The sequence below is a fragment of the Acomys russatus genome, chromosome 5 (genome assembly GCF_903995435.1).
Source record: "Acomys russatus chromosome 5, mAcoRus1.1, whole genome shotgun sequence".
NCBI classification, from domain to species: Eukaryota; Metazoa; Chordata; class Mammalia; order Rodentia; family Muridae; genus Acomys; species Acomys russatus.
Window position 1 is genome coordinate 7,141,809 of NC_067141.1, and position 24,671 is coordinate 7,166,479.

The following is a 24,671-nucleotide window of genomic DNA, read 5'->3' on the forward strand; positions in this document are numbered from 1 at the left end:
CCCACCGCTCATTAAGATTGCTGTTTGAAGTACGCCCTACTATGGTGTTCTTCCTAGATCACTCAGCCGTTGAGGAAAGGGATTCTTACTACCCCCGCAGGCTCTAGACATTCTGCAGCCTCTGTCCTGAAGAAGCTCACAGTAAGCTGTGAGTGACAAATGACCACAGTACAGAATAACCACGGGTGAGGACATGGCCATTGGAGCCAGCAATCCTGGACCTTTCATCCACAGAGAAGTGTTAATGACGTGGAAGTGGGAAGCCAGAACTTCCACTGGTCCTATCCGACTCCTACTTCTCCTCAGAGAAATCAGGAACCACAAACCCTAGCTTCCTCTCACAGATGGCTGTGGCTTGGAGGAGACGGAAATGGCTGAGGTGTGAATACAAGACCTGAGTCACTCAGGCTGCACTTGCCACATGCCCCCTCCCCCATGCGCAGTTCTGAGGTCTCCTGTTCCCACCTTTTTTTTTTCTTTCTGACCTGATCCTCTCCCCTTTAGCTCCAGAAGTGCACCTGGTTCTGAGTCACCTGCACACTGTACAGCCATTCTCACTATCCTCCCACCCCCCCCCCCCCCACGTCTGTCATGAAGTCATCCATGAGCCTGGGGGAGGTGCACAGGGCCTGGGGTGGACATACGTCAGGGAGAGACAGGGGAAGAGGAAGTGTCTTGGGTGCTGCGGAGGACTGGCTTGCATTAGTGGGTGGGGACGGATGGTCATTGTGAGCTTTCTGGACACGCAGAGACCTACAGGATGGATTTTCTCCGGCTTCACCTCCCTGGGCTGCATCAGGCCTTGAGGGGAGCACTGGTGAGAGGGGCAAAGAGATACCAGAGACTTCAACGCATTTGTTGTAGTCTCACCTTTCCTCCTCCCTTGGAGCCACTCCTCAAGCTTGAGGTCCCTTTCCTACAGTCAGCCAGACTCCTAACCCAGTCTTTCCCGGGTTTTAGTCTCCCACCTCCATACTCACATGCAAGGCACCTAGGCTAGGCCCTGTCTTGGTCCTTTAGCAGATTTCCAGATCCCATATTTCTTACCTGGGCTTTGTTGGTGTCGTGCCTGTTGGGAAGGGGCTAATCTTCCCCTGAATGCCTTCACTTCTCTTTCTTTTCTTCTAGGATTCCCTCAATGCTTTTGTGTCCTACCTCATAGGAGATACAGTCCCCACGGTAGCGAGGGAGCCGCAAGCAGCTGAGGAACTGGGGGAGCTGGCTGCGGGAGATCCAGGGAAAGTGGTAGAGGAGGAAGCCCAGGAGGGACTGAAGGGACTTGGAAGTGGCCAGAGCAAGGGGGTAGAAGCACCTAAAGCGACTATAAGATGCCAAGAAGGAAGTTTAGCTGGCGAACAGACCTGGGGGTGGAGAGCAGACAGCTCTGCAAGGCCCCAAGGAGAAAGGCAGGACACTGGGTCCAGGAAGGCAGCTGAGGGGGCCAGGAGCCAGGAGCCAAGTGTTCCATGGAAGCCCGAGGCTGGGTCTGGGGTTCACAGAGACAGGAGCAGCAATAGACCCCAGGAACTCTGGGAGCAAGGTGAGGAGGAAGTGAGCAGTGGGGAGCTACTGAGAACCTATGAACAGGAGGAAAGAAAGGGGGAGGTGGTCAGAGCAGCAGAGCCAGGGATGGCCAGGGGGGTGGAGTCACAGCCAACCTGGCACAAGGAGCCTGAGGGGAATGCTGGTACTGATGGGCAGAATGTAGCAAAGGACAGCAAAGAAACAGACTGGGTGGCCAAGGAGGTAGCTGCTGAGACAGACTCGGTGACCAAGGAGGTAGCCGCTGAGACAGACTTGGTGACCAAGGAGGTAGCCGCTGAGACAGACTCGGTGACCAAGGAAGTAGCCACTGAGACAGACTGGGTGACCAAGGAGGTAGCTGCTGAGACAGACTCGGTGACCAAGGAGGTAGCTGCTGAGACAGACTCGGTGACCAAGGAGGTAGCCGCTGAGACAGACTGGGTGACCAAGGAGGTAGCCACTGAGACAGACACGGTGACCAAGGATGTAGCCGCTGAGACAGACTCGGTGACCAAGGATGTAGCCGCTGAGACATACTCGGTGACCAAGGATGTAGCCGCTGAGACAGACTCGGTGACCAAGGATGTAGCCGCTGAGACAGACTCGGTGACCAAGGATGTAGCCGCTGAGACATACTCGGTGACCAAGGATGTAGCCGCTGAGACATACTCGGTGACCAAGGATGTAGCCGTTGAAGTGGAGGGGTTTGGGGCCAGAGAGGCTGATGAAGAAGAGGAGAGGATGGTCTCCGTGAAGGATAGCCTTAGTGCAAGGGCACAGGGGACACAGTGCCCAGGGGCAGAACCTGAGGACTGGGCCGTATTGGGTAGAGAGGCCTGGACAGTCTCAGGCAGGGAGGAGGCTGAGAGCCTAGGAATTCAGGAGGCAGAATATAGGCCAGACTCAGGAGACAACATCGCAGAAGCTACAGGGAGACTCTGGGTCCTAGAGGAGGCTTGCAAGGGAGACCAGCAGGATGAGCCTGATGAGAAGAGAGAGGCTCAAGTTAGGCTTCTACCCCAGACCCTGGAGACCGAGAGAACCGAACAGACGACTGAAGGCCAGCTAGCAGGGAGGGAGGCTGTGGGAGGCCAGGAGATAGGGGACAGTCTTGAGGATGACGGGAGGCAAGACTCAGCAATGGGGAGTGATGGGGGGAATCTGGAAGAGAGGATGCAGGCAGAAGAGTCCCCCAGGGAGGAAGGGAGCTACCTGGCCACAGAGGCTATGCTAGTCCTGGCCAAGGAGGTTACAGATAAGCCTGACTGGGAAGAATCTCCAGAAGCCAGGCCGGAGGAACTGTTTATGGGAGAGAAGATTGAGGCAGCCCAGATGAGAGCAGAGGTATTGAAAGCAGAGGTCGCTGAAGGACAGGACTCTGAGCTGATGAGGGGTTCCCAGACCTTGACTCCTCAACTTGAGGAAGGGCAGGAGGGTCAGGAAGAGACTAGGAGAGCTCCAGACCCGAGCCCAGAGGGGACGCTATGCTTGGAGGAATATCCCAGGCCTGTGGAGTTTACAGGTCCTGAGTTAGAAGCCTGGGGAAGCTGGAGAAGGGATGCGGACAGCAGAAATATCCAGAAGGTAAAAGCAGATGTTGAAGCAGGTGAGGCAGAGACCGCTACAGGGCCAGCTGTGGAGATCCAGACTGAAGGAGGCCAGGAGGCCCAACACCCAGAAACCCCAGGGTGGGGAGCAGAGGAGGCACTGGCCTCCATAGCAGTGAACCAGGAGCTGGAAGGAAGCCAAGGAGCCGAGACAGGGCCAGGCCAGTCAGTGGGAGGATCTGAGCTCACAGAAAACAAGGCTAGTGAGGGGGAGGCTGCAGAGCTTTGGGGAGCAGACGGAACGTGCGGGAAGGATAGGCTAGAGGAGGAGGCTCCGAGCCCGCAGGACAGAGAGGATACGCAGACTACTAGTTCTTTGGCTGCCGAGATTATCGTGGGTATCAGGACTGTCGGGGCTGAGGAAGAGCTAAGATGGGAAGCTGGGATAGCTCCAGAAAGGGGGGCTGGGGGAGGCACGGAGCTGGAGGACGCTACAGAGAGGCAGAGTGGGCAAGGAGTTGGCTTGGAGGGTTCAGCAGAGGAGGAGGTGTCCGCCTACGAAATCCAAGAGAGTGGTGGAACTGGAGAGGAAGAAGAGGCAGCGATGGGGACATCTGTGATGGCAGAAGGGCTAAGGGGGGTGGATGGTGTGACCGGAAGCTCCCAGGCAGAGAAAGCAGAGGGGCTTCTGGGACATCAGAGGCTCCTGGAAGAAGAGGCTGGAAGAGCGCAATCAACGGAGTCGGGGGACCAAAGTTCCAAGAGAGAGCCACAAGATGTGGAAGACGCTGTGAGCGAAGGACAGAGTGCAAAGATCCAGGAGGCCGATCCGGAAGCTCTGGAGGACTCTTCCGGCCTGGAGAGGCAGCAGTCACACCAGATCCCCACACTAGCTGTGCCTGAGTCAGCCTCTGAGTCAGCTGAGGCCACAGCAGGTGCCCCAGGGGGTGCTCACGGCAGCTGGAATGAGGTGAGGGCTCCAGCAGGACCCTAAGAGAGACAGGCAGAATCTGGAAGTCAGCTCCTCACAGTCCTCTGTCTCCCTTACCCTGCAGGACCTGCTCCCTGGGTCCCGCCTGGATGTCTCTGTCCCCCGGAGCCGCGTGCTTCTCTCACGAAGTTCCTCACGGCGGCGCTCAAGGCCCTCTTTGCGTCGTATCTCTGCTCCTGAACCGCACCATGACCCTCCCAGCCCCCAACCCCAGGAGGAGCCGGCATTGTCATTCCCCGAGCAGTCACTTCCCCAATTTGTAGAAACTCCAGAGCTAAGTGCCACAAGGCCCGAAGGGACCCCAGTGCCAGCCAGGAGAAAAATGCTGGGACATGGGTAGGCACGGGGCACTACACTCGGCATGGTCAGGAGGCTGTGGGCACCTGGGGTCCAAGCTCACATGAATCCTTTCTTTCCACAGGTTTGGCTTTGCTCATCCTGGCATGATGCGGGAGCTGCAAGCCCGACTGGGCAAGCCAAAGCCACAGTGACGTGGGCCTAGAGCCCTTGTGAGTCAAGCCTGCTAAGGGAGGATCAGAAGGCTCCTCTGGACCCTGGTCACCCTCGACTCCCTCGGACACTGGAAGACATCTTTTTCACCCTCTGGGACTCAGCCTAAATCGGATGTTTATGCAGACCTTGACTCTAAGAAGTCTGATTTCCCCAGTGTGAGCTGCTGGAGATCCTTTCCTATCTGCCTCAGCTGCTCAGGAGACTACAAGGAAGGGAGGCCTGTGGAGACTATCCCCTCCTTAATCTCCTTGTGTCATCACCCCCTACTTACCCCACAGGGAGCTGTGTAAGATAACACACCTCTGGGCTGGAAGCCAGCCCCAAAAGGAAAAGAGGTTCAAGGGGCCCAAGGGCACCGCTTGGAGTCGGCAGCTGGCCGTGGGCAGCAAGCAGACCAGTTGCTTTGAGTTTCCAAAATGACAACTCGATATCACAAGTCTGCAGGTTACTATGGTAACCTCCAGGCCAGAGTCTGGGTTGGGTGGGTGCGGGGGGGGGGGGGGGGGGCGGCGACGTTTCCCAGGAACTTCGAGAACACAGGAGTAGAGAAAGGTTCTGGGTAGCCAGAAGCTTCTGACTGACTCCTTCCTCAAGACGTCCTGCCCTTTGGGTGTCAGACATTCCTGTGAAAAGCTGCAGAGGCACAAAGTGGGCCAGAGGACTTTATTAGGTACCCAGTATGGTGGCCTAACTCAAGAATGAAACAATAAATAAACCATCGTTTTCTAAAAAATAAATAAATATACAAGAAATAAATATCTGGTAAGGACTGGAAGGTGTTAAGTTACCGGGTCAGGGCTGGGAGCTAGTGAAGCCCTGCCTGGTCTGAGGCAAATGAGCTAGAGACTGTTCTGCACTCCAGCCTTAGAGTCTTAATGGGTGAGGGAAGGGAGCTGAAAGGTCTCTCCACAGGACTGGAAGCTCTGTGTTAGGAATCCCAAGCTGGGCCTGGGTGCCCGGGCATAGACAGCAGCAGCAAGTCCCGGACAGCTCGAGACAGGACCAGCTCCAAGGAGTGTAAGAACTGGTAGGTATAGAGCAGCTGGGGCCACGACACTTGGGATGACACCTGGTTGGAGCCATCCTGAGCCCCTAGGAGCAGCTCCTGCCCTTCTTCCTCCTCTTCCTCCTCCTCCTCCTCAGAGCAGTCGAATCCTGCAGCCAGCACCTGTGAGGAAAGACCCATGGGTCCCACATCAAGAACCTGAGCCAAATTCCTTCTGTTGCCCATCACCTCCTAAGACAACCGTGGGCCATGATGGCACTGGGTACTCTCTACCTCAGACCTATGGTGTCAAAGTCTTTTTTCTAATCTAGACAAGTCTTTATCTAAATCTGGTATCCTGTTTCTTTTTTTCCATGTGGGTGTTGGGACTCAAACTCTGGTCCTTGCAAGAGAAAACGGTGCTCTGAACTGCTGAGCTATCTCTCCAGTCAAAATTTTCTTTTATACATTTTAATGATTTATTTATTTTTATATGTATGAGCATTTTGCCTGTATGTATGTAAGTATATATGTGTGTATATGTATATTTGTGTGTGCATTGCCTGCATGTATATATGTATGTGCACTGCCTATATGACTGGTGTTCTTGGGCCAGAGAGGGGACTGGGTATTTGTAAGCATTTATTCTCTGCAAAAACAGTAAGTGCTCTTAACTTCTGTGCCATCTCTCAGCTCTATGTTTCTTCTGCTTGTTTGCTTTTAAACAATCTTCCTATGTAGTCACAGCATGGTGTTGAATTCACAATCCTCCTGCCTCAGCCTGCTAAGTGTTTGGGACTACAGGAATGTATCACCACACTTGGTGTACCAGACTTTTTGTTTGTTTTTTGAGACAGGGTTTCTCTGTGTAGCCTTGGCTGTCCTAGACTCACTTTGTAGACCAGGCTGGCCTCAAACTCACAGAGATCCACTTGTCTCTGCCTCCCAGAGTGCTGGGATTACAGGCGTGTGCCACCACTTCAGGCTCTGATGTACTAGATTAAAAAAAAAAAAAATCTTTTACATTTATTTTATGTGTGTGGATGTTTTGCCTACATGTATACCACTACATTACCTGGTGCCAAGAAGGTGAGAAAAGGCATTAGATTCCCTCGAAATGGAGTTACAGGTGGTTGTGAGATGCCACCTAGGTGTTGGGAATTGGACCAGCCAGTGCCATTAAGCACTGAGCCATCTCTCCAGCCCCCTTATCTATTTTATTTTTTAATTAAGAAAATGGCCATGGTAGAGCAAAATCTATAAGCTGGGTGGGATTACTCCCCCTGGATTGCCCTGGGCATCATTGGTCAGGAAATTCCTCTCGATGTTAAGGATTTTTTTAAAGAATCAGAGCAGGCGACAGAGGTACTTCCTGCTCTTGATTGAGTTTTCTATTCTCTTTTTACTAAGACAAAAATCCTATTGCCCTTTAAAACCTCTAGAAGGATCTGAGTGATGTCAGAATTGGAGGGATAAGAGAATGGGCTCTTGGTCCTGATGATGAAAGGGTCTGTCCTGGGTGTCCCGGGGCCATGATCTGGAGCCGCTACTCACGGGAGCTGGAGTGTCTTGCTAGGCTTCCCCAACCTGATTCCCAGGGGTGTTTCCAAAGAGAGCCAAAGAAACACAGTTTTGCTTGTAGATGACTGGGAGGCAGGGGTCAAGGGTGCAGTGGGCCTCTACCTGGAAGCGGAAATGCCTGTGCAGGTCCCGGAGATCCAGCCTCATGGCCCACAGCTGCACTCTCTCTGAGCTGGTCCAGGGCCCCTGGGTCCCCAGCCCTCCCATCAGGGCAGGGAAGGGCCGAAGAGTGGTGGAGAGGAAGCAGAGTCTTTCTGGGTCCTATTGAAGAGAAGGGGAGTGGTCAAGAGACAGCCACAGAACACCAGACTGAGCCCCATCTTTATGTGGGTCTCTTTTTCATCCCAACTTCCATTTCACCCTCAAGTTTACTCTTCAAAAAAAAAAAAAAAATTGCCAGGTGTGTTGGCACACGCCTTTAATCTCAGCAATTGGGAGGCAGAGGCAGGTAGATTTCGATGAATTTAAGGTCAGCCTGGTCTACACAGTGAGTTCCAGGACAGTCAGAGCAAACAGTGAGATCCTATCTCAAAAAACCAAATAAATAAATAAAAAGCATTGCATTGTATTTATTTATGGCATGTGTGCATGTGCCCCTGTGCACATGCCTGTGGCGATCAGAGGGCAACCTGCTGGAACTGGTTCTCTCCTTCCACTATGTGGGTCCCAGGGATCGAACTCAAGTTGTTAGCCTTGGCAGCAAGCACCTTTCTCTACTGAGCCATCTTGCTGGCCTCCTTGGATTTATTCCTGTGTTTCCCCATCATTGTTTCTGAGCTCTGTCCCATCTCCACCTCAGTCCATTCCTTCCTTCGCCTCACCCCATCGGACCTATCGACCACACCCAGTTTGCATCATCTCTACCTACTCCCACTCTGGACCCAAATCCACCTCCCTCTGCAGTCTCAGATTCACTGTTTGCCCATTCCACCTCCTCCTTCCGTCCCCAACCCAATTTTCACCCATACCCACAACCATCTTCCCAGCTCTGACCTGACCCCACTCCCGTCACCCATACCCACAGCCGTCTTCCCAGCTCTGACCTGACCCCACTCCCGTCACCCATACCCACAGCCGTCTTCCCAGCTCTGACCCGCCCCGGCCACCAGCCTATCTCTTTCCCATTCCCACCCAGTCCCCTCAGGATCCCAGCCCCGCCTCTTCCCCAGCATCTTCCTGCTGCCGTTTTCAGATTTCAGCAAGCTCCCTCTCTCTCTTTGCCCCTCACCTATCTTTCTCTCTCTCAAATTCAAGTCTCTGCTGCCAAGTATTGGGATTACAGACATGTGCCACCATCCTCAGCTTCCCGCCTCACCTTTGCATGCAGATATATACACATTATACACGTACTAACCACATAAACCTGCAGAGCCACATCTACTCAAACCCTGCCCATGTACTATGCAGTACTGCCAGTCCCCACCCCCTGCCCTTCACTCACAGAGAGGTGACGCCATGCCTGGAAGGTCAGGGAAACATTGGGGAGATGGTGTCCCAGGGGCAGGAAGTCCAGGCTCACTCCCGGCAAGCGAGATTCAGCCTGAGGGGTAAGTCCTGTTAGTGGGGGGAAAGGGGGCCAGTGGGATTTGGGAGTGTTCCCATTTCCAGACCAGATTGAGCTAGGGAGACTCACAAAGCTGCGGACACAGCCCTGGACTTCAGAGAGCAGCTTCCTGGCAAGCTGCAGGCTGACTGTGAATTCCTTACGCAGCCCCTGAAGGCTCGGGGGGCCTGCTGGGAACCCCCAGGCACCAGCTCGTACCAGAAGCAAGGGTAGCAGCAGCAGGCTGAGCCCTGGAGACAGGAGGAAGGGGAACAAGACGAAGGCCTGAGAATCCTGGGGAGGGAACAGCACCAGTCTATCCAAACACCAAGTCCCTTTCACCAGCATCTTTAAGCTGGCTCCCTCCCCCAGAACCGCCATGTAGACCACAGAGGTTGCCCCCATGTCATGTCTGCACGGTGCTGGAAGAGCACGGAAGCCGGGATTTTGACGCATGCACCCCCACTAATTATTCTCTTGGTCAATTGCCTTTTCAGGTGCCCAGCCTGCCTAACTGCTTGCATGTAGCCTGGTCGCCAGTACTTTCCCCACTTCGCAGGGGAGGACCTTGAGACTGGGTGAAGCGACTAGCCAAGGTTAGACAGTGAGAGGCACGGGAAGACAGGGCTGGAATGAAGGTCCATCAACCACAGGCCAGTCTGCTCTCCCCAGGGAACTCAGAGGAAGTAGCCACCTGCCCCAGAACTGGAAGTCTGTGTTCTGCCAAGGAGTCCTTCGGCTCATCCAAGCATCTCTGGTGCTTTGAGGTGACCTAGGGTCCTGGGAGAGACCTGGTAACGCCAGTGGCTCTATTCCGGGGACTCATGGAAAACACTGGAGCCCTTCTGGGGTAAACCAGCAGCATGGTACTGGGAGAGGGATGTGCGGTGGGGGTGGCATGGCGAGGAGGAGGCTACTTCCCTGGCCCTCTCTTGAGCAGGTCACCTTTTTATCTCTGTGTCTCAGGCTCCCAACTGTGAAATAGGAGTGAGGATGGTTGACTTTTTCAGGGGTGTCCAAGCCCTGCATATTCCTGCTTGGGAGAGGAGCAGGGCTGTGACACCAGGAGCTCTGGGAAGAGGCCAGTCAGTCTTCAGTGGTTTCTCTCTCAAGCGGGAGTTACACAATTCCCCTTCGAAACCCAAAGCAAAACCTTCCCCAAATCCATCCCCACTCTTGCTCCTCTCCAGGCCCCTTCCCTGTCCATTCATAATCTATGACCCTCCCCAAAGCACCCTTAGCAAAGGCTAACGGGAGCTTTAGGGGCCACCCGGTTTCCCCATGGCCTTTCAGAAGTGGGCAGTGTCTACCATCTCTGGTATTCTGGCCTCTCGGCTTGAGAACCACTTTCTCTCTAGCGTCCCTGAAACTAAACAGAATTCCTCTTGGCCTTAGGATGGGGACAGAGTGTGCACCCTGGGGGCTTTGATGAATATCAGACTGCATCCTGATCTGTGCTAACTCATGCCCACTTACCACCTCTCTAAATTGTGAATATTCCAAAAAAAAAAAAAAAAAAAAAAAGTTGGGGATACTCCAAAACCCCTTTTGTTAGTCTTGATCCTACCCAGTCCTACCACTTGCTCTTCTTGCTACAGCTTTGTGCCAAGCCCTTCAGCTACCAGCTGCAGACCAAGCAACCTTCTAGGCTTCAAGTTAAAGACCTTTGCCCAGAAGGGTTGCCCCCTTGGTCCCAGTGGCCACTTGTATCATCTCCCCGTGATTCTGTTCCTCTGGCTGTCCTCACTTCTCAGCCTCTTCCTTCTACATGTTCCATTTGTCTGCCTAACCCTACCCCAGGTCCAGATCGCCTGTCCAACCCTCCTTATACATCCCAGCCGAGCTACCCATTTACTTGCCCAGCCTGGGCAAAACCACAATTCCACTGCCCACTTATACCTTATACCAGTCCCATCACCACAGCCAGCCAGCCGTGCCTATCAGCTTGGCCAAGGGTTGCCCCTCAGCTCTCTGCCCCAACTCTACCTGTTAAACTTTCCCAACCTTTCCCGGGCTCCACCGAACATCCCACCACCCCTTTGCCCAGTCCCAGCTTCCAACTCACGCCAGCCAAGGCCTCCTGTCACCTGGCCCATGTCAGGGCCCAGCCTCGGTATGCGGCCATCTCCTGGGTAGGGGGGTCTTATACTGGGGGCTGCACCAAGTTTCACTTTCTGTCCTGCTTGTACTTTCAGCTTTGTGCTCACTAAGTCTTCCCTGGTTAAAATGGGGAAATGTAATTTCCCTTCCCAGAGGGGGAAGCATGGGGGTGGGGTGGCGGGAAGCAAGGGTTTCAGCCCATCTGAGCTCCAGACCCACACGATTGGCCTCCCAGGTCCAGCCCCTTCTTTGCCTCCCCACCCCTGGGGCTCTGTCCCACTCACATAGTTCCGTCCACTGGTGGGACCCAAAAGACCCAACTTTCTTGTGCTTCTCCATTGTCACAAGCATCCAGGGACCATTGCCAATCCGGTGTCCTATGAATGACAGATGGCCAGGTAAGGGAATTACCCGTAAGAGGGGACTCAGTGGGGTTGAGTCATCCATACCCTCATTTGGTTTACCAGATGGCTGAGGAGTGTGCGGGAAGTCATAGCTCCATGGTGCTGGATGAGTGTGTGTGTGGGGCTGGCAGGAACTGGCTTGATGCACCAAGAGCTGGCTTTCAGGTGTCTGTAACCGAGCATCGGAGCCGAAAGCCGAGGCATCATGATCAGCTTCATTCAGACAACGGCCCACTCTGTGGACAGAGTCACATAGGATTAGGGCTCAGTCCATACCAAGGGTCAAAACTTGGTCTAGGGCTGAACTCAGTGGCCAGCCTGGCACCGAGTGTGTGTGCTCTCTCTGTGTTTGGGGCCAGGGCAATCAATGAACCCTGTGTTTGTGGCCCGTCAGGGTTAGGCTTAGAGCTTCATCAGGGACAGAGCTGTGTAGCCTCTGAGTAAAGCTGTGACTCAGGTGAGGCGAAATTTAGGCTAGGATAAGAGCTCAACCAACGACCAGAAGTGAGGTTCAGTCTGTGGCCAGCTTGGGGTTGCATGAGGTTAGATCAAGGCTCAGCCACGGACCCACAGTAATCCCAGTGTTTCAGCACCATGCGGATCATGGTCAGGGATGGGGCCTGACCACAGTGTTCCTTCTGGCACAACCCTGCCCTCAGCCACACCCTCAGTTTCCCATCTTCTGAGAGAGCATGGGGGTTTCTTGGTCTTCCCTCAAACTCCCACTTTCCCTTTGGGACTTGTGGGGTTTCCCTACCGAGTTCCTGCTGTGAGACAGAAACTAACGGGGTTTCCCCTTCACGTGCCCAACCTCCTCAGCCCTGCCTAGGCACTGCCCACCCAATGATGCCTGGGACACAGTACCAGGGAGATATCAAGTCCTGGAAACTATTAGAAAGCCTCAGGGAAGGAAAGGGAAACTAGAGCCGAGCACCCTACTCCAGTGAGGTGTTTGCTGCAATGGCAACAGCTTCTCCACCCACTGTGTGTGTGTGTGTGTGTGTGTGTGTGTGTGTGTGTGTGATAATGACAGAGGTTGGCCTGTTTTCTGTACAGCCACCCCACTCTCCACAGTCCTTGGTCCTCCCTCAGTTCTGTCCACTGCCTTCCTGCTGTTTGTCCCTCTCAAAAATGAACCACCTCTCTGATTACAGAATTCTCGAGCCCTGGCCTTCCCTCCCAGTGCCTCTGGCCTTCGTCACTTCTTTGGACCTTGAGTTGGAGGTAGCCTCACTTTATGTGGGCTCCAGTGATGGGAGTGCTGGCCTCAGGCTCCTATCTGAATACTCGCGCACAGCACTTATTCCCTTTGCTGTTGGTTTCCCTGGGATCTCCTCCTGACACAAGTCTTATCTCAAATGGATCCTTTGCAGTTCTTTTTGTTTGTTTGTTTGTTTTTCCGAGACAAGGTTTTTCTGTGTAGCCCTGGCTGTCCTACACTCGCTTTGTAGACCAGACTGGCCTCAAATTCACATCAATCGCTTGCCTCTGCCTCCCGAGTGCTGGGATTAAAGGCATGTGCCACCACGCCCAGCCCTTTGCAGTTTTTATATCTTGCTCACTCTGTTCCCACGCATGTGCTTCTGCCACAATGTGGTCTCCTTGTGGCTTTTAGAACACGGAGTCCCCAAGACCTTTGCAGTCGCTGTTCTTCCTTCCTTTCCCCAGATATCCGAATGGTTTGCTCTTCAGAGCGTCCCTGATACCTCCTGTCTCGCCTTCTCAGATGACCCACTCCACAGATGACCCACTCCTCAGGTGGGAGTTACACAATTCCCCTTGAAACCCAACCAAAGCCATCCGCATGTCCCTGCGCAGTCTATCCTTGCCTTGCTTAATTATTATTATATAGTGTGTGTGTGTGTGTGTGTGTGTGTGTGAAGGCACACATGGAGTTCAGAGGAGGATTCCATGGAGTCAGTTATCTTTTTCCACCTTTATGTGAGTTCCAGGGATGCAACCCAGGCTCTTAGGCTTGCATGGCAAATGCTTTACCCACTAAGCCACCGTGCTAGCCCTCCTTGCTTTATTTTTTAGCCCTGCCTATGTATGTATGTATGTATGTATGTATGTATGTATGTATGTATGTATGTATCTATCTATCTATCTATCTATCTATCTTCTACCTACCTACCTATGCTTCACAGGATAGGGCCTGAAGTGAGGCATAGTGGCACACACATTTTATCTTATTATATTTTTGGTTTTTCGAGACAGGGTTTCTCTGTGTAGCCTTGGCTGTCCTGGACTCACTTTGTAGACCAGGCTGGCCTTGAACTCACAGCGATCCGCCTGCCTCTGCCTCCCAGAGTGCTGGGATTAAAGGCGTGCACCACCACCAGTACTTGAGAACATGGCTGGCAGATCTCTATGAGGCCCACCTGGTCTGGAAGGACAGCCGAGACACAGTCTCAAAAAAAAAAAAAAAAGAAAAGAAAAGAAAAGAAAAGAAAAGAAAGAAAGAAAGAAAAGAAAAGAAAAGAAAAGAAAAGAAAAGAAATGACATAATCTCTCATTATGTAGCTCAGGCTGACCTCAGACTTGAACTCTTCCTGAGTCAGTATCCCAAGTGCTGTGGCTTAGGCTGGAGCAGACAGGAAGTGGGAGGGATGAAGTAAGAGGTGAGAAATGGAAACTAGGAAGCCTGGGGCATGACTTGCCTATCTTGAACCTCGGTTTCCTTGCTTTGACTTGACAGCTAGTTTCAAAGGCAGCCACTGCGATTACATAGAGAAGTTAAAACCTAGAGTAAGAACGAAAGGACTACCTGCCAAGTTTCTAGTTCTTTCCCACCCCCTGTGGGTTCTCCAGAGCTTGGGGGAACCCTGAGCTTGGGGGCAGCATTTGCTGATTTCAGCGAACCTCAGGGAGGAAAGTCTTACTGGAGGCACGTGGATAGCAGTAACAGAACAGACTGGAACTCAGCTCCTGTGTTTCCAGCTTGGACCACTGGGGAATCCCTAGGTTCTGTCATGTCAGCGCCTACGCTCAGAACCAGCCCCACAATGCCACCACCACGGCCTGTGGGGAAGGCGGGAAGGTGTGGAGCTGAGCCTCACCTGGAGGCTTTGAGCCCAGGTGCAGAGCCCCTGATGCCAGAGCAGCTCTCTCTCCCCAGGCCAAGAAAGAAATAGATGAAGCTGTTCACAGGCCACATGTCATCTCACGGTTTTATCTTGCTTTTGATTTAAACATCTATTTTTAGTCTGCGTGTGTGTGTGTGTGTGTGTGTGTGTGTGTGTGTGTGTGTGTGTGTGTTGTGGTTTGTGCGTCTCACATGTGCACTCACAGAAACTGAAGGTATTCAATCCCCCGGAACTACCGCTACAGGCAACATAGGTGCTGGGAACTGAACAGGTGTCCTCCAAAAGATCAGCAAGCCCCCTTAACTGCTAGGCTGTCTCTTCAGCTCCCTCCCCCTTTTCAGACAGGATCTCCTCCTCAGTGTGCATCCCTGGCTGGCCTGGAGCTTGCTATGTAGACCAGAATTGGCCTAGAACTCACAGTGACCTGCCTTTACTTTCTGAGTGCTGAGATTAAAGGCATGTGCCACTCTGCCAGGCTTCCCCACTTTTTTTTTTTTTTTTTTGGTTTTTCGAGACAGGGTTTCTCTGTGTAGCCTTGGCCATCCTGGACTCACTTTGTAGACCAGGCTGGCCTCGAACTCCTTTTTTTTTTTTTTTTTTTTTAAGTATAGGATTTTACCACATAGTTCAAGCTGGCCTGGAACTTTCCATGCTTCTATTTCAGCCTCCCAAGTTCTGGGGTTCTAGGCATATGATACCATGCCCAACTAGGATTCTTTTTCTCTCCCAGGGCCTCACGTGTGTTAAGTACAGTCTGCCACTGAGCAGCATCTTCAGTCCATTGGGAGAAATCCTAGTGTCTACCCACAGAAGGAGCAAGGGACTTCTTTGTTCAGCCCTTCCTGCCTAAACACACCTGCATTCCTACATTCCCAGACCAAACTTAAAAAAAAAAGATTTATTTATTTATTTTATGCATATGAACACTCTATCTGCATATGTGCCTGCAGAGCAGAAGAGGGCATCAGATCACATCATAGATTGTTGTGAGCCACCATGTGGTTGCTGGAAATTGAACTCAGGACCTCTGGAAGAGCAGGCAGTGCTCTTATCCGCTGAGCCACTTCTCCAGCCCCCTAGACTTAACTTTATAGTGCCCTTTTACAGGGGGAAAAAAAATGAAGGCTTTACTTCTTGCCCTTCAAAGTTGTTGGTTCCATGACACCATGTTTAGGCACAGGGTAGTAGGCATATAACAAATTCCAGGCCAGCCAAGGATACACAGTGAGTGTCTCAAAAATAAAATAAAATAAAAATAAGATTAAATTAAAAAAAATAAAATAAAAGAGTAACTAAGTCTTATTGACTTCTCTGTCAGTTTCCCCATCTGTATATGAGACAAAGAATGCAAAATATATACCGGGGGGAGGCGGGGTTCACTAGGTCATTGTGCATAAAGCACAAGGCCTGGGGCCCTGCGTTGGTAAGCCTGGGCTATGGTACAGCTATGAGTGAATATCACAAGGCCTGACCCATAGGAAGCAGCAAGAAATACCGGTTGTTGCTAATCTGAGATGAGAGCCAGAAAAGGCATGTAGCTTGTAACTTGCTGGGAACCCTCGTTCTCTGGTCTGTGTTTGTTCCCTTGGAGACAGGGACAGCAGACACATCCTCCTTCCCAGAAGAACAGGAAGTGCTCCATAAGTGGAAACCTGGGAAAGGGACCCAAGCCCAAACACATGTAATTCTTTCGTATGTGCCTTATACACACATTACCCAACAGTGATGTTTTATCCTCCACACTTGATCTCACCAGGCCAAGGTGCGCTACTGTTACATATCTCCGGTGCTCCTATGCTTTGTCTGTGTGGAGTCACGCAAGGTCAAGTGGAACTTCCCACCGTGGCATGCTGTTGCTATGCAGAAATGTTAGATTGTGTCTGTCAAGATAGCTCAGTAGGGGCTGGAGATACAGCCTACTGGTTAAAGGCATTTGCTGCTCTTCCAGAGAGTCAGGTTCGAGTCTCAGCACCTACACACCTATCCACAACTCAGATATTTGTAACTCCAGTTCCAGATGAACCTATGAACTCTTCTGGCCTCCCCACTCCCCCTCCTTCTCCCCCCCTCCCCCCTGAAATCAGATGTGCACTTGGCACACAGAAATACACAGAGGCAAAACACTCATCCACACAGTAATAGCTATAAAAAGATTAGCTGGGCAGTGATGGCTCATGCCTTTAATAATCCCAGAATCTGGGAGGCAGAGGCAGGTAGATCCTTTGAGGCCAACCTGGTCTACAGAGTGAGTTTCAGGACAGCCAAGGCTACAGAGAGAAACCTTGTCTTTGAAAAACAAAAACAAAAAACAAAAGACAAGACAAAACAAAATAACAACAAAAGATGTTTAAAAAGATGGCTGGGGCCGGGCTGTGGTGGCGCACGCCTTTAATCCCAGCACTCGAGAGGCAGAGGCAGGTGGATCCCTGTGAGGCCAGCCTGGTCTACAAAGTTAGTCTAGGACAGCCAAGGCTACACAGAGAAACCCTGTCTCAAAAAAAAAAAAAAAAGACTGGGGAGCTGTGGAGATGGCTCAGTGGGGGAGAATGCTTCCCGCTCTGTCAGAAGGACCCATGTTTGGAGGCCAGCAACACGTATAAGTAAAATAAATGTCAAAAAATGGCTCAGAGGGTTAGGGCCCCTCCTGTCAAGCCTGTCAGTTTGCATTTGATCCTCAGGACACATGACACTTGAAGGAAGCAGAGAATTGACTCCAGCTGTGGGGTGAAGGTACACACACACACACACACACACACACACACACACACACACACGCACCAACAAACACAAACCTTCAGGGTCTGGGACCATTTAGATGTCAGATTCTCAGGTTAACAATGCTCAACCCATTTGGTAAATAAGTCAAAACCTGTCAACTGGCCAAGGAATGAAAGAGTGAGGAGTGTAATGGAGGTTTTGGCTTCTTTGTCAACTCCGCTGTTGTGTTATGTAAATATGTTTTAATTTTAATTCCAAATGTGGGATTTTAGTTTGGGCTTTAGTTCATCCTCAGCTGTTGTCCCTTGCAGGAGGTGGCCCTTCCCCTGCAGCCTGGAGAGGGGTGTGGTCTAGGGCTTTGAGGAGACAAATGAGAGCCCAGAGAGTGTGTGGCATGTGGTGTTGGCGAGTGGCATGTAGCAATTCGAAGAGACCAGATGGTGTGGTAGCACTTTGGAACAGACGGATGGAGAGGAACTCTTTAGGGTGCAGTGGCTTAGAGGAGACTGTTGGCTGTGTCTGCTGTGGATAGAGATTGGTATAGGACCCAAGGAACCTTCGACCCTAAATAGCCAGGAGAAGTTAAGGGGCCCCCTCTCCCTAATAACCTTCTCCTACAAAGAGTTGGGAAGTTGAAAGGGAGGTTGAGGCCTAAACCCCAAATAAAGAAGAGTTTAAAGAAAGAAACAGTGCTACAGAAGAGGGCCTTTGAGATACAGTTGACAGGTCATGTCATTTCCTCCGTCCAACACTTCCTTTTACATGAAGAACAAAGGCTTTGAGCTGAGCCTGATTGTATGTACTTATCCCAGAACCAGGCAGGCTGAGGCTAGCCTGTGTTCCTAGGCAAGATCCTGTATCAACCATCCCTACCCTATCCAGAAAGAGAAAGCATAAAAATAAACTCTTAGCCAGGTGGTGATGCCTTTAATCCCAGCACTCAGGAGGCAGAGGCAGGCATATATCACTGTGAGTTCGAGGACAGCCAGGGCAGCCAGGACTATATAGAGAAACTCTGTCTCAAAAAACCAAAAACAAAAAAAGCAAAAAACAAAAATAATAAAGCCGTAGTTGCCTGTAATCCCAGCACTCGGGAGGCAGAGGCAGGCGGATCGCTGTGAGTTCGAGGCCTGCCTGGTCTACAATCACTCCTCTAATTGCCCTTAATCAAGCTTTCAGTGAATATAGTGGAATGTAACTACAACGAGGCCAAATGCTTATAGAGTGACCTCTTATTCTGTGTGGTGGTTTGAATAAGAATGTCCCCCGTGCTGGGCGGTGGTGGCGTGCATGGCTTTAATCCCAACACTTGGGAGGCAGAGGCAGGTGGATCTTTGTGTGAGTTCGAGGCCAGCCTGGTCTACAGAGTGAGTTCCAGGACAGCCAGGGCTACACAGAGAAACCCTGTCTCAAGAAACAAAACAAAACAAAACAAAAAAAGATTGGTCCCCCATAGGATCAAATATCTGAGTGCTTAGTCACCAGGAAGTGGCACGATTTGAGAAGGATTAGGAGGTGTGGCCTTGTTGGAGGGGGTGTGGCCTTGTTGGAGGGGGTGTGGCCTTGTTGGAGGAAGTGTGTAACGAGGTGGGCTTGGAGAAAAACCCACACCCATTCCATCATCTCAATCTGGACCAGGATGTAACTCAGAGCTACTGCTCAATGTCATGACTGTCACCACGCTTCTGCCATGCCCCCGTCTTCAACTGAAAGCTGGCTGCAGTTAAATGCTTTCCTTTATAATAGTTGCCTTGGTTATGATGTCGCCTCACAGCAATGGGACAGTGACTAAGACATCTGATCTTACCCTGCCTTTACTTTGTGTCTGCCCAGGCAATTTTCAGCTCCTAACCCCGCTGAACAGTCATAGCCACCTTAGCAACACAGTCACACGACATTTGGGACTTTTCACGTCCCTGACCATGGCCCAGATGGATACCAAAATATCTGCTGAATTTACAAATGTTACCAGGGTTTCCCCAACCTATGCCTGACAATGTAATTGTGAGTTTTGCTCTTTAAAAAATCTCTGTACTTCTGAGCTTTAGTGTGGAGAGGTCTTGGATGCCAGCTAATAAAAGATTAATGTGCCCTTATATTCTTGGTGGCCTGGAGCTTTCTCACCTGCATTGTAATACTTATACACGCCACATGCTTCAACTATTTCCCTCATTTGACCCTCCCAATATCCCTATGTTGCTGGTGCTACTGTTTATGTTCATTTTATATGGACTCAGAAATACTCATTAAGACCTTCCCAAGACCACAAAGCTAACAAGTGCTAGTTTGGGGACTTGAACCCAGGCAATTTGTCTTTGTTAATTTAGGAGAGAAAGAAAGAAAGAAAGAAAGAAAAAAAATCAAAGGAACACGGGAATAGAAAACAGCCTGGAAATCTGGCTGAACTGTCTCGCCAGCCAAGAGTCCAGCTATTCAATATATGGGGCTGGAGAGATGGCTCAGAGGTTAAGAGCACTGCCTGCTCTTCCAGAGGTCCTGAGTTCAATTTCCAGCAACCACATGGTGGCTCACAGCCATCTGTAATGAGATCTGGTGCTCTCTTCTGGCCTGCAGGCATTACATGAAGGCAGAACACTGTATACGTAATAAATAAATAAATCTTAAAAATATATATACACTCAGGCTAGGCATAGTGGTGCACATCTTTCATCTCATCACTTAGGAGGCAAAGGCAAGCAGATCTCTGTGAGTTCGAGGCCAGCCTGGTCTCACAGAGGGTTCCAGGACAGCCAGGGCTATGTAGAGAGATTCTATCTCAAAAAGCCAAAACCCAAACCCCAAACAACAATGCACACTGATGGGCAGGGAAGATGGCTAGGTAGTTAAGGCTGTGTTCTGGCCTTGCAGAGGACCCAAGCGCATGTGTCAGGTGGCTCACAATCACCGTGTAGTTCCAGGGAATTCAAATCCCTGTTCTGGCGCCCTTGGGCACCTGTGCTCACACATGCATATCCCTTAGCCATGTGTGTGTGTGTGTGTGTGTGTGTGTCTTTTTGAGACAGAGTTTCTCGGTGTCGCCCTGGCTGTCTTGGAACTTACTCTGTGGTCTAGGTTGGCCTTAAACTTGAGATAGGCCTGCCTCTGCCTCCCAAGTGTTGGGATTAAAGGCGCGTGCCCCTTGTAGTTTGTTTTGGTTTTGGTTTTTTGAGACAGGGTTTCTCTGTGTAGCCTTGGCTGTACTGGACTCGCATTGTAGACCAGGCTGGCCTTGAACTCACAGGGATCCAACCTCTTATGCTTTTAAAGATACTCTTTTTTTTTTTTGGTTTCTCGTGACAGGGTCTCTCTGTGTAGCCTTGGCTGTCCTGGACTCACTTTGGAGACCAAGCTGGCCTCAAACTCACAGCGATCCGCCTGCCTCTGCCTCCCGAATGCTGAGATTAAAGGCGTGTGCTACCACGCCTGGCTAAGATACTCCTTTAAAAAAAAATTTATGCCTGGGGTTGGTGTTCCTCATCACTGGAGATGTGTTTGAGGTAACTGTGGTTAGCAAAGGTCGGAGCATAGAGCAGGCTAAGAAGCACAGCGTGGGCAACGGAGGCAGTGTAGAAGGCCCGGTGTCTCCCAGCAACCCTCCCCCACCCCCTCCCCATCTCCCACGCCCCCCCCCCCACTGCCCCCGGGGACCCAAGCATTCTCCACCAGGACTCTCACAGTTGTGCCCTCTCCTCCTGCTGTTGCTCTTCTGGTCAAATGGAGGCCTAAATGCATCTCAAGGTTTTACAGGAAATACCAGCAGGCCCTTGGGAGCAAAGAGATGAATGGTGGAGGGACCAGGAAGGGAGCTCACCCCCCCAACCCCCCCATCCCCACTCTCCCTGCCCACCACCTTCCCCAAGCTCCCTATCTACCTGCCCCCCTCCCCCCTGGATTACACTTGCTCTGCAGGTGGAAAGTGTTGTGGATAGACTGGTTCTGCCCCTCAGGACATCCTGGCTGGTGTGAGCCCAGAAGAGTACTTGTTCCTGGAGGGAAGCAGAGCAGGCCCTGTCAACTCCAAAAGAAGCCACAGAGCCATTTGGAGAGAGCTCTTTTCTTCATTCAAAGGGAAGAGGTGGACACAAAACATCCTAAAACAGGCCGTCCTGAACAAAGAGGGCACAGACCTGGAGCTCGGTGGGCCTGGCATGAGATGGTCCCAGGTCTGCGTCCAAACACTCTAAGCTCTACCCAAATACTAGCCAAGCTGTAGCCAGCCTCTTAGCCCTTTCTCCGCGCTAGAACCCAAACTTACAAAGAAAACAAAAAACAAACAAACAAAATAGAAAATGTTTTATTTTTTTTAGTGCCCGGCATTAAACCATATGTGTTTATGGGTTAGGGTCTGCACATGGCTCAGATGTGTGGTTCTGGCTCCCGACCCCTCACATCTCACTCACCTGTCAGTCAGGGCGCTGAAAGAGGTCTGCAGTGGCAAGATGGCTCAGTGGGTAAAGGTGTGTGCTGGCACGCTTAACGACCTGAACCTCTGTGATGTGAGAACCAACTCCTGTAACTTATTCTCTGATGCCTACATGTGCTCCCCACACAAACAAACAAACAAACAAACAAATCAGATCAGATCAGATCAGACACTAATTAGAACGGTAGGCTAGATTTTGTTTGTTTTCAAAGTGCTGGAGCTGAGACCCAGGGCCTCAGAGATTCCAGGGAAATGGACTACACCTTAGCCACATTCCTAGTCCTGACAGGGACAGCTGTGGAGCAGTAATAAACTACTGCAGTTGAGTTCAGTATGAACTGATGTCAACCTGGTTTCGGCAGAGAGAGCGAGGGGCCTGGGGATGAGCAGGCAATGAGCTCAGCAGAACTGAACATCACAGAGGCTTAAAACGAAGTGTCGGCTCATGGGAAACCCACGGGGGTTTGGTTAAGTGGTGGTTAGGGAGTTCTGCTTCTTCAAGGCTGAGAGACAGGGCCTTGTCTGTTGGAGGATGGTCTGATTTTATTTTTTGTTTTTCTTCTTCTTTTTTTTTAATTTAATTAATTTATTCAGATTACGTCTCAGTTGTTATCCCATCCCGTGTATCCTCCCTTTCCTCCCTCCCACTTTCACTTTACTCCCCTCCCCTAGGTCTGTGACCGAGGGGAACCTCCTCCCCCACTATACGGTCATAGGGTATCAAGTCTCATCTTTGTAGCCTGCTTATCTTTTCTCTGAGGGCCACCAGGCCTCCCCACCACGGGGAAGTGGTCAAATATGGGGCACCGGAGTTCATGTCCGAGTCAGTCCTCGCTCTCCACTCAACTGTGGAGAATATCCTGTCCCTTGGCTAGGTCTGAGTAGGGTATTGTTTTTAAAATGATCTGTGTTATCAGTATTATCAGTATAGTGCTGGCTGTCCTAGAACTCTGTAAACCAGGATGGCCTCAAACTCAGAGATCTACCTACCGATCTCTCTTCTGAGTGCTGGGATTAAAAACAAAGGCCACTAAGCCTAGTTGTGTTTCATGTTTCCTACACTTGTAGGTCAAGTTTGCAGCTAGGACCTGAATATGGGTCTTGTCTTAGCATTTCTAGTGCTGTGAAAAGATACCATGATCATGATAACTCTCTTTTTTTGGGGGGGGGGGAGGTGGAGACAGGGTTTCTCTGTGTAGCCTTGGCTGTCTTGGACTCGCTTCGTAGACCATGCTGGCCTCGAATTTACAGCGATCTACCTGCCTCTGCCTCCTGAATGCTAGGATTAAAGGTGTGAGCCACCACGCCCAGCTGAAAAACTATTTTTTGATTTCTCCTCTCATCCATCAATATCAATCATATTGTTTTGCTTACTTTATTTATTTATTTTTTTTCTTGGTCTTTTTGACAGAGAGTCTCTCTATTATGTGGCTCTGGCTGTCCTGGAACTTTTTATGTAGACCAGTATGGCCTCAAATTCTCAAGTGCTAGGATTAAAGGCATCTGCCACCACAACCAGTTTTGTTTATTTGATTCTTAACATTATTCATTTAGCCTGTAAATGTTTATTAAGCACTTACTATGTCCAGGCAGCAAAGAGATGGTAGTGGACAAAACAGCCACTCAATAGATACATTGCAATATCATGGGTCAGATGCATGCCAGTAGCTGGGCGTGGTGGCGCACACCTTTAATCCCAGCACTTGAGAGGCAGAGGCAGGAGGATCTCTGTGAGTTGAGGTCAGCCTGGTCTACAAAGGTAGTCCAGGACAGCCAGGGCTATGCAGAGAAACCCTGTCACAAAAAACAAAACAAAAAAACAGATGCACAGCAATGCCCTCTTAAGGAGTAAACAGGAAGGAACTGCTGCATGACGGGACTTCCTCGAGCCTTGCTGAAATGCTTCTTAGCCGAAGTACTTCAGAATGTGCAGTGTGGTGAGATTCTTATCTGTCTGTTCTCTTGTGACCCTGCCGCCTTGTTCTTGAAAGTTCCAGGAAGAATGAAGTATCTGTCCAGTTACTGCTGTGTCTTTAGCTTCTAGTGTGTTTCATATGATAAGGCAGGGACTCAGGGAAGGTTTGTTAAATAGGAAATGCTCATTTTCCCCCAACAGTTAAAAAAGCAAACAAACAAAACCCTCCAAGACGGCTTTTTAGAAAAGAGAGGCTGGGATACGGCCGGCCATACAGAGCTAGTGAGAATGCACCAAGATGGGACTGTGGAGGCTTAATTACATAATTGAAGTGTGTTTGTGAGAGCTGGGAGGAGGGTGCATTTAGTCAAGGGGACAGACCAAAGCCTGGAGACTCATTCTCCTGTGAGCTGTAGCCAGAAATGCTTTAATGGTCAGAAGAGGAGGAAGAGGAGTGTGTCCATGCCAACGGATAGAGCTGACTGTTCATCCCTGCCCTAGGGGGTGGCCTTCTCTGTCAAGTGGCTGGTAGTACCAGCTCTCAGGGTCCCCGGGGGTGGGGGGAAGGGGGGTATAGGGGGATGGGGGTAAGGGTGGGTGGAGCTTCGCTATCTGCCCTGGAATAGGGCAGGGCATGCCTTTAATCTCAGAACTGAGGCCGAGGCAGGTGGATCTTAATGAGGCCAGCTTTGGTCTACATATCAAGTTCCAGACCAGCCAAGGCTACATATTGAGTGTTGAGTTGCAGGAAAAAGAAAACTAGCCAGCAACCAGCCCAGCGTGGTGGTGTACAACTTTAATCCCAGCACTCAGGAGGCAGAGGCAGGTAGATTGCTGTGAGTTCAAGGTCAGCCTGGCCTACAAAGGGAGTCCAGGACAGCCAAGGCTACACAAAGAAACCCTGTCTAGGGAAAAAAAAAAAGCAAACAAACAATAAAACAAAACAACACAAGCTGGGCATGGTGGTGCATACCTTTAATCCCAGCATTTGGGAGGAGGCAGAGGCAGGTGGATCTCTGTAAATTCGAGGCCAGCCTGGGTTACAAAAGTGAGTACAGAACAGCCAAGACTAAATAGGGAAACCCTGTCTCCAAAAACCAAAAACCAAAAACCAAACCAAACCAAACCAAACAAACAAAAAAAAAAAACCCAAAAAACAAAACAAACAAACAAACAAAAAACATACACAAAAATAGACGGCTATCATCAGATGCAGTGGCACAAGCCTTTAATTCCAGCACTTGGAGGTAGGATGGTTAGAAGTTCAAGGTCAGCCTGGATGCAGAGAACTCAACCTACGGGCTGATAGGCATTCAGCAATTAGAATGTCCACATAAGATT

At 50.7% G+C, this 24,671-nt stretch overlaps 2 protein-coding genes across 3 annotated transcripts; one reads left to right on the forward strand and one right to left on the reverse strand.

Annotated features, from left to right (window-relative positions):
* The first annotated feature begins 640 nt into the window (after positions 1–640).
* On the forward strand, positions 641–4,743 carry Apobr (apolipoprotein B receptor). Of its 2 annotated transcripts, XM_051145243.1 has the most exons (4): positions 641–817; positions 1,129–4,041; positions 4,127–4,398; positions 4,484–4,743. In XM_051145243.1, the coding sequence occupies exons 1-4, from the start codon at positions 761–763 to the stop codon at positions 4,551–4,553; spliced, it is 3,312 nt and encodes a 1,103-aa protein (XP_051001200.1). In that variant the 5' UTR covers positions 641–760; the 3' UTR covers positions 4,554–4,743. The 2 variants fall into 2 exon arrangements, with proteins under 2 accessions (XP_051001200.1, XP_051001199.1); XM_051145242.1 differs by lacking the exon at positions 4,484–4,743 and having other exon boundaries at positions 1,129–1,812; positions 1,879–4,188.
* A 693-nt stretch (positions 4,744–5,436) lies between these two features.
* On the reverse strand, positions 5,437–10,889 carry Il27 (interleukin 27). Its single transcript, XM_051146990.1, has 5 exons — positions 10,750–10,889; positions 8,775–8,935; positions 8,583–8,681; positions 7,244–7,402; positions 5,437–5,743 (listed from the first exon to the last, which is right to left on the reverse strand). The coding sequence occupies exons 1-5, from the start codon at positions 10,778–10,780 to the stop codon at positions 5,504–5,506; spliced, it is 690 nt and encodes a 229-aa protein (XP_051002947.1). The 5' UTR covers positions 10,781–10,889; the 3' UTR covers positions 5,437–5,503.
* Positions 10,890–24,671: the final 13,782 nt, after the last annotated feature.

Coding starts and splice junctions, on each gene's coding strand:
- Apobr (XM_051145243.1), top strand. CDS start 761: ATGGATTTTCTCCGGCTTCACCTCCCTGGGCTGCATCAGGCCTTGAGG. Junction 4,042..4,126: donor CTCACGGCAGCTGGAATGAG/GTGAGGGCTCCA, acceptor CTTACCCTGCAG/GACCTGCTCCCTGGGTCCCG. Junction 4,399..4,483: donor AGAAAAATGCTGGGACATGG/GTAGGCACGGGG, acceptor TTCTTTCCACAG/GTTTGGCTTTGCTCATCCTG.
- Il27 (XM_051146990.1), bottom strand. CDS start 10,780: ATGGGCCAGGTGACAGGAGGCCTTGGCTGGC. Junction 8,682..8,774: donor AGGGCTGTGTCCGCAGCTTT/GTGAGTCTCCCT, acceptor CTTACCCCTCAG/GCTGAATCTCGCTTGCCGGG. Junction 7,403..8,582: donor AGGCATGGCGTCACCTCTCT/GTGAGTGAAGGG, acceptor TCTCTTCAATAG/GACCCAGAAAGACTCTGCTT.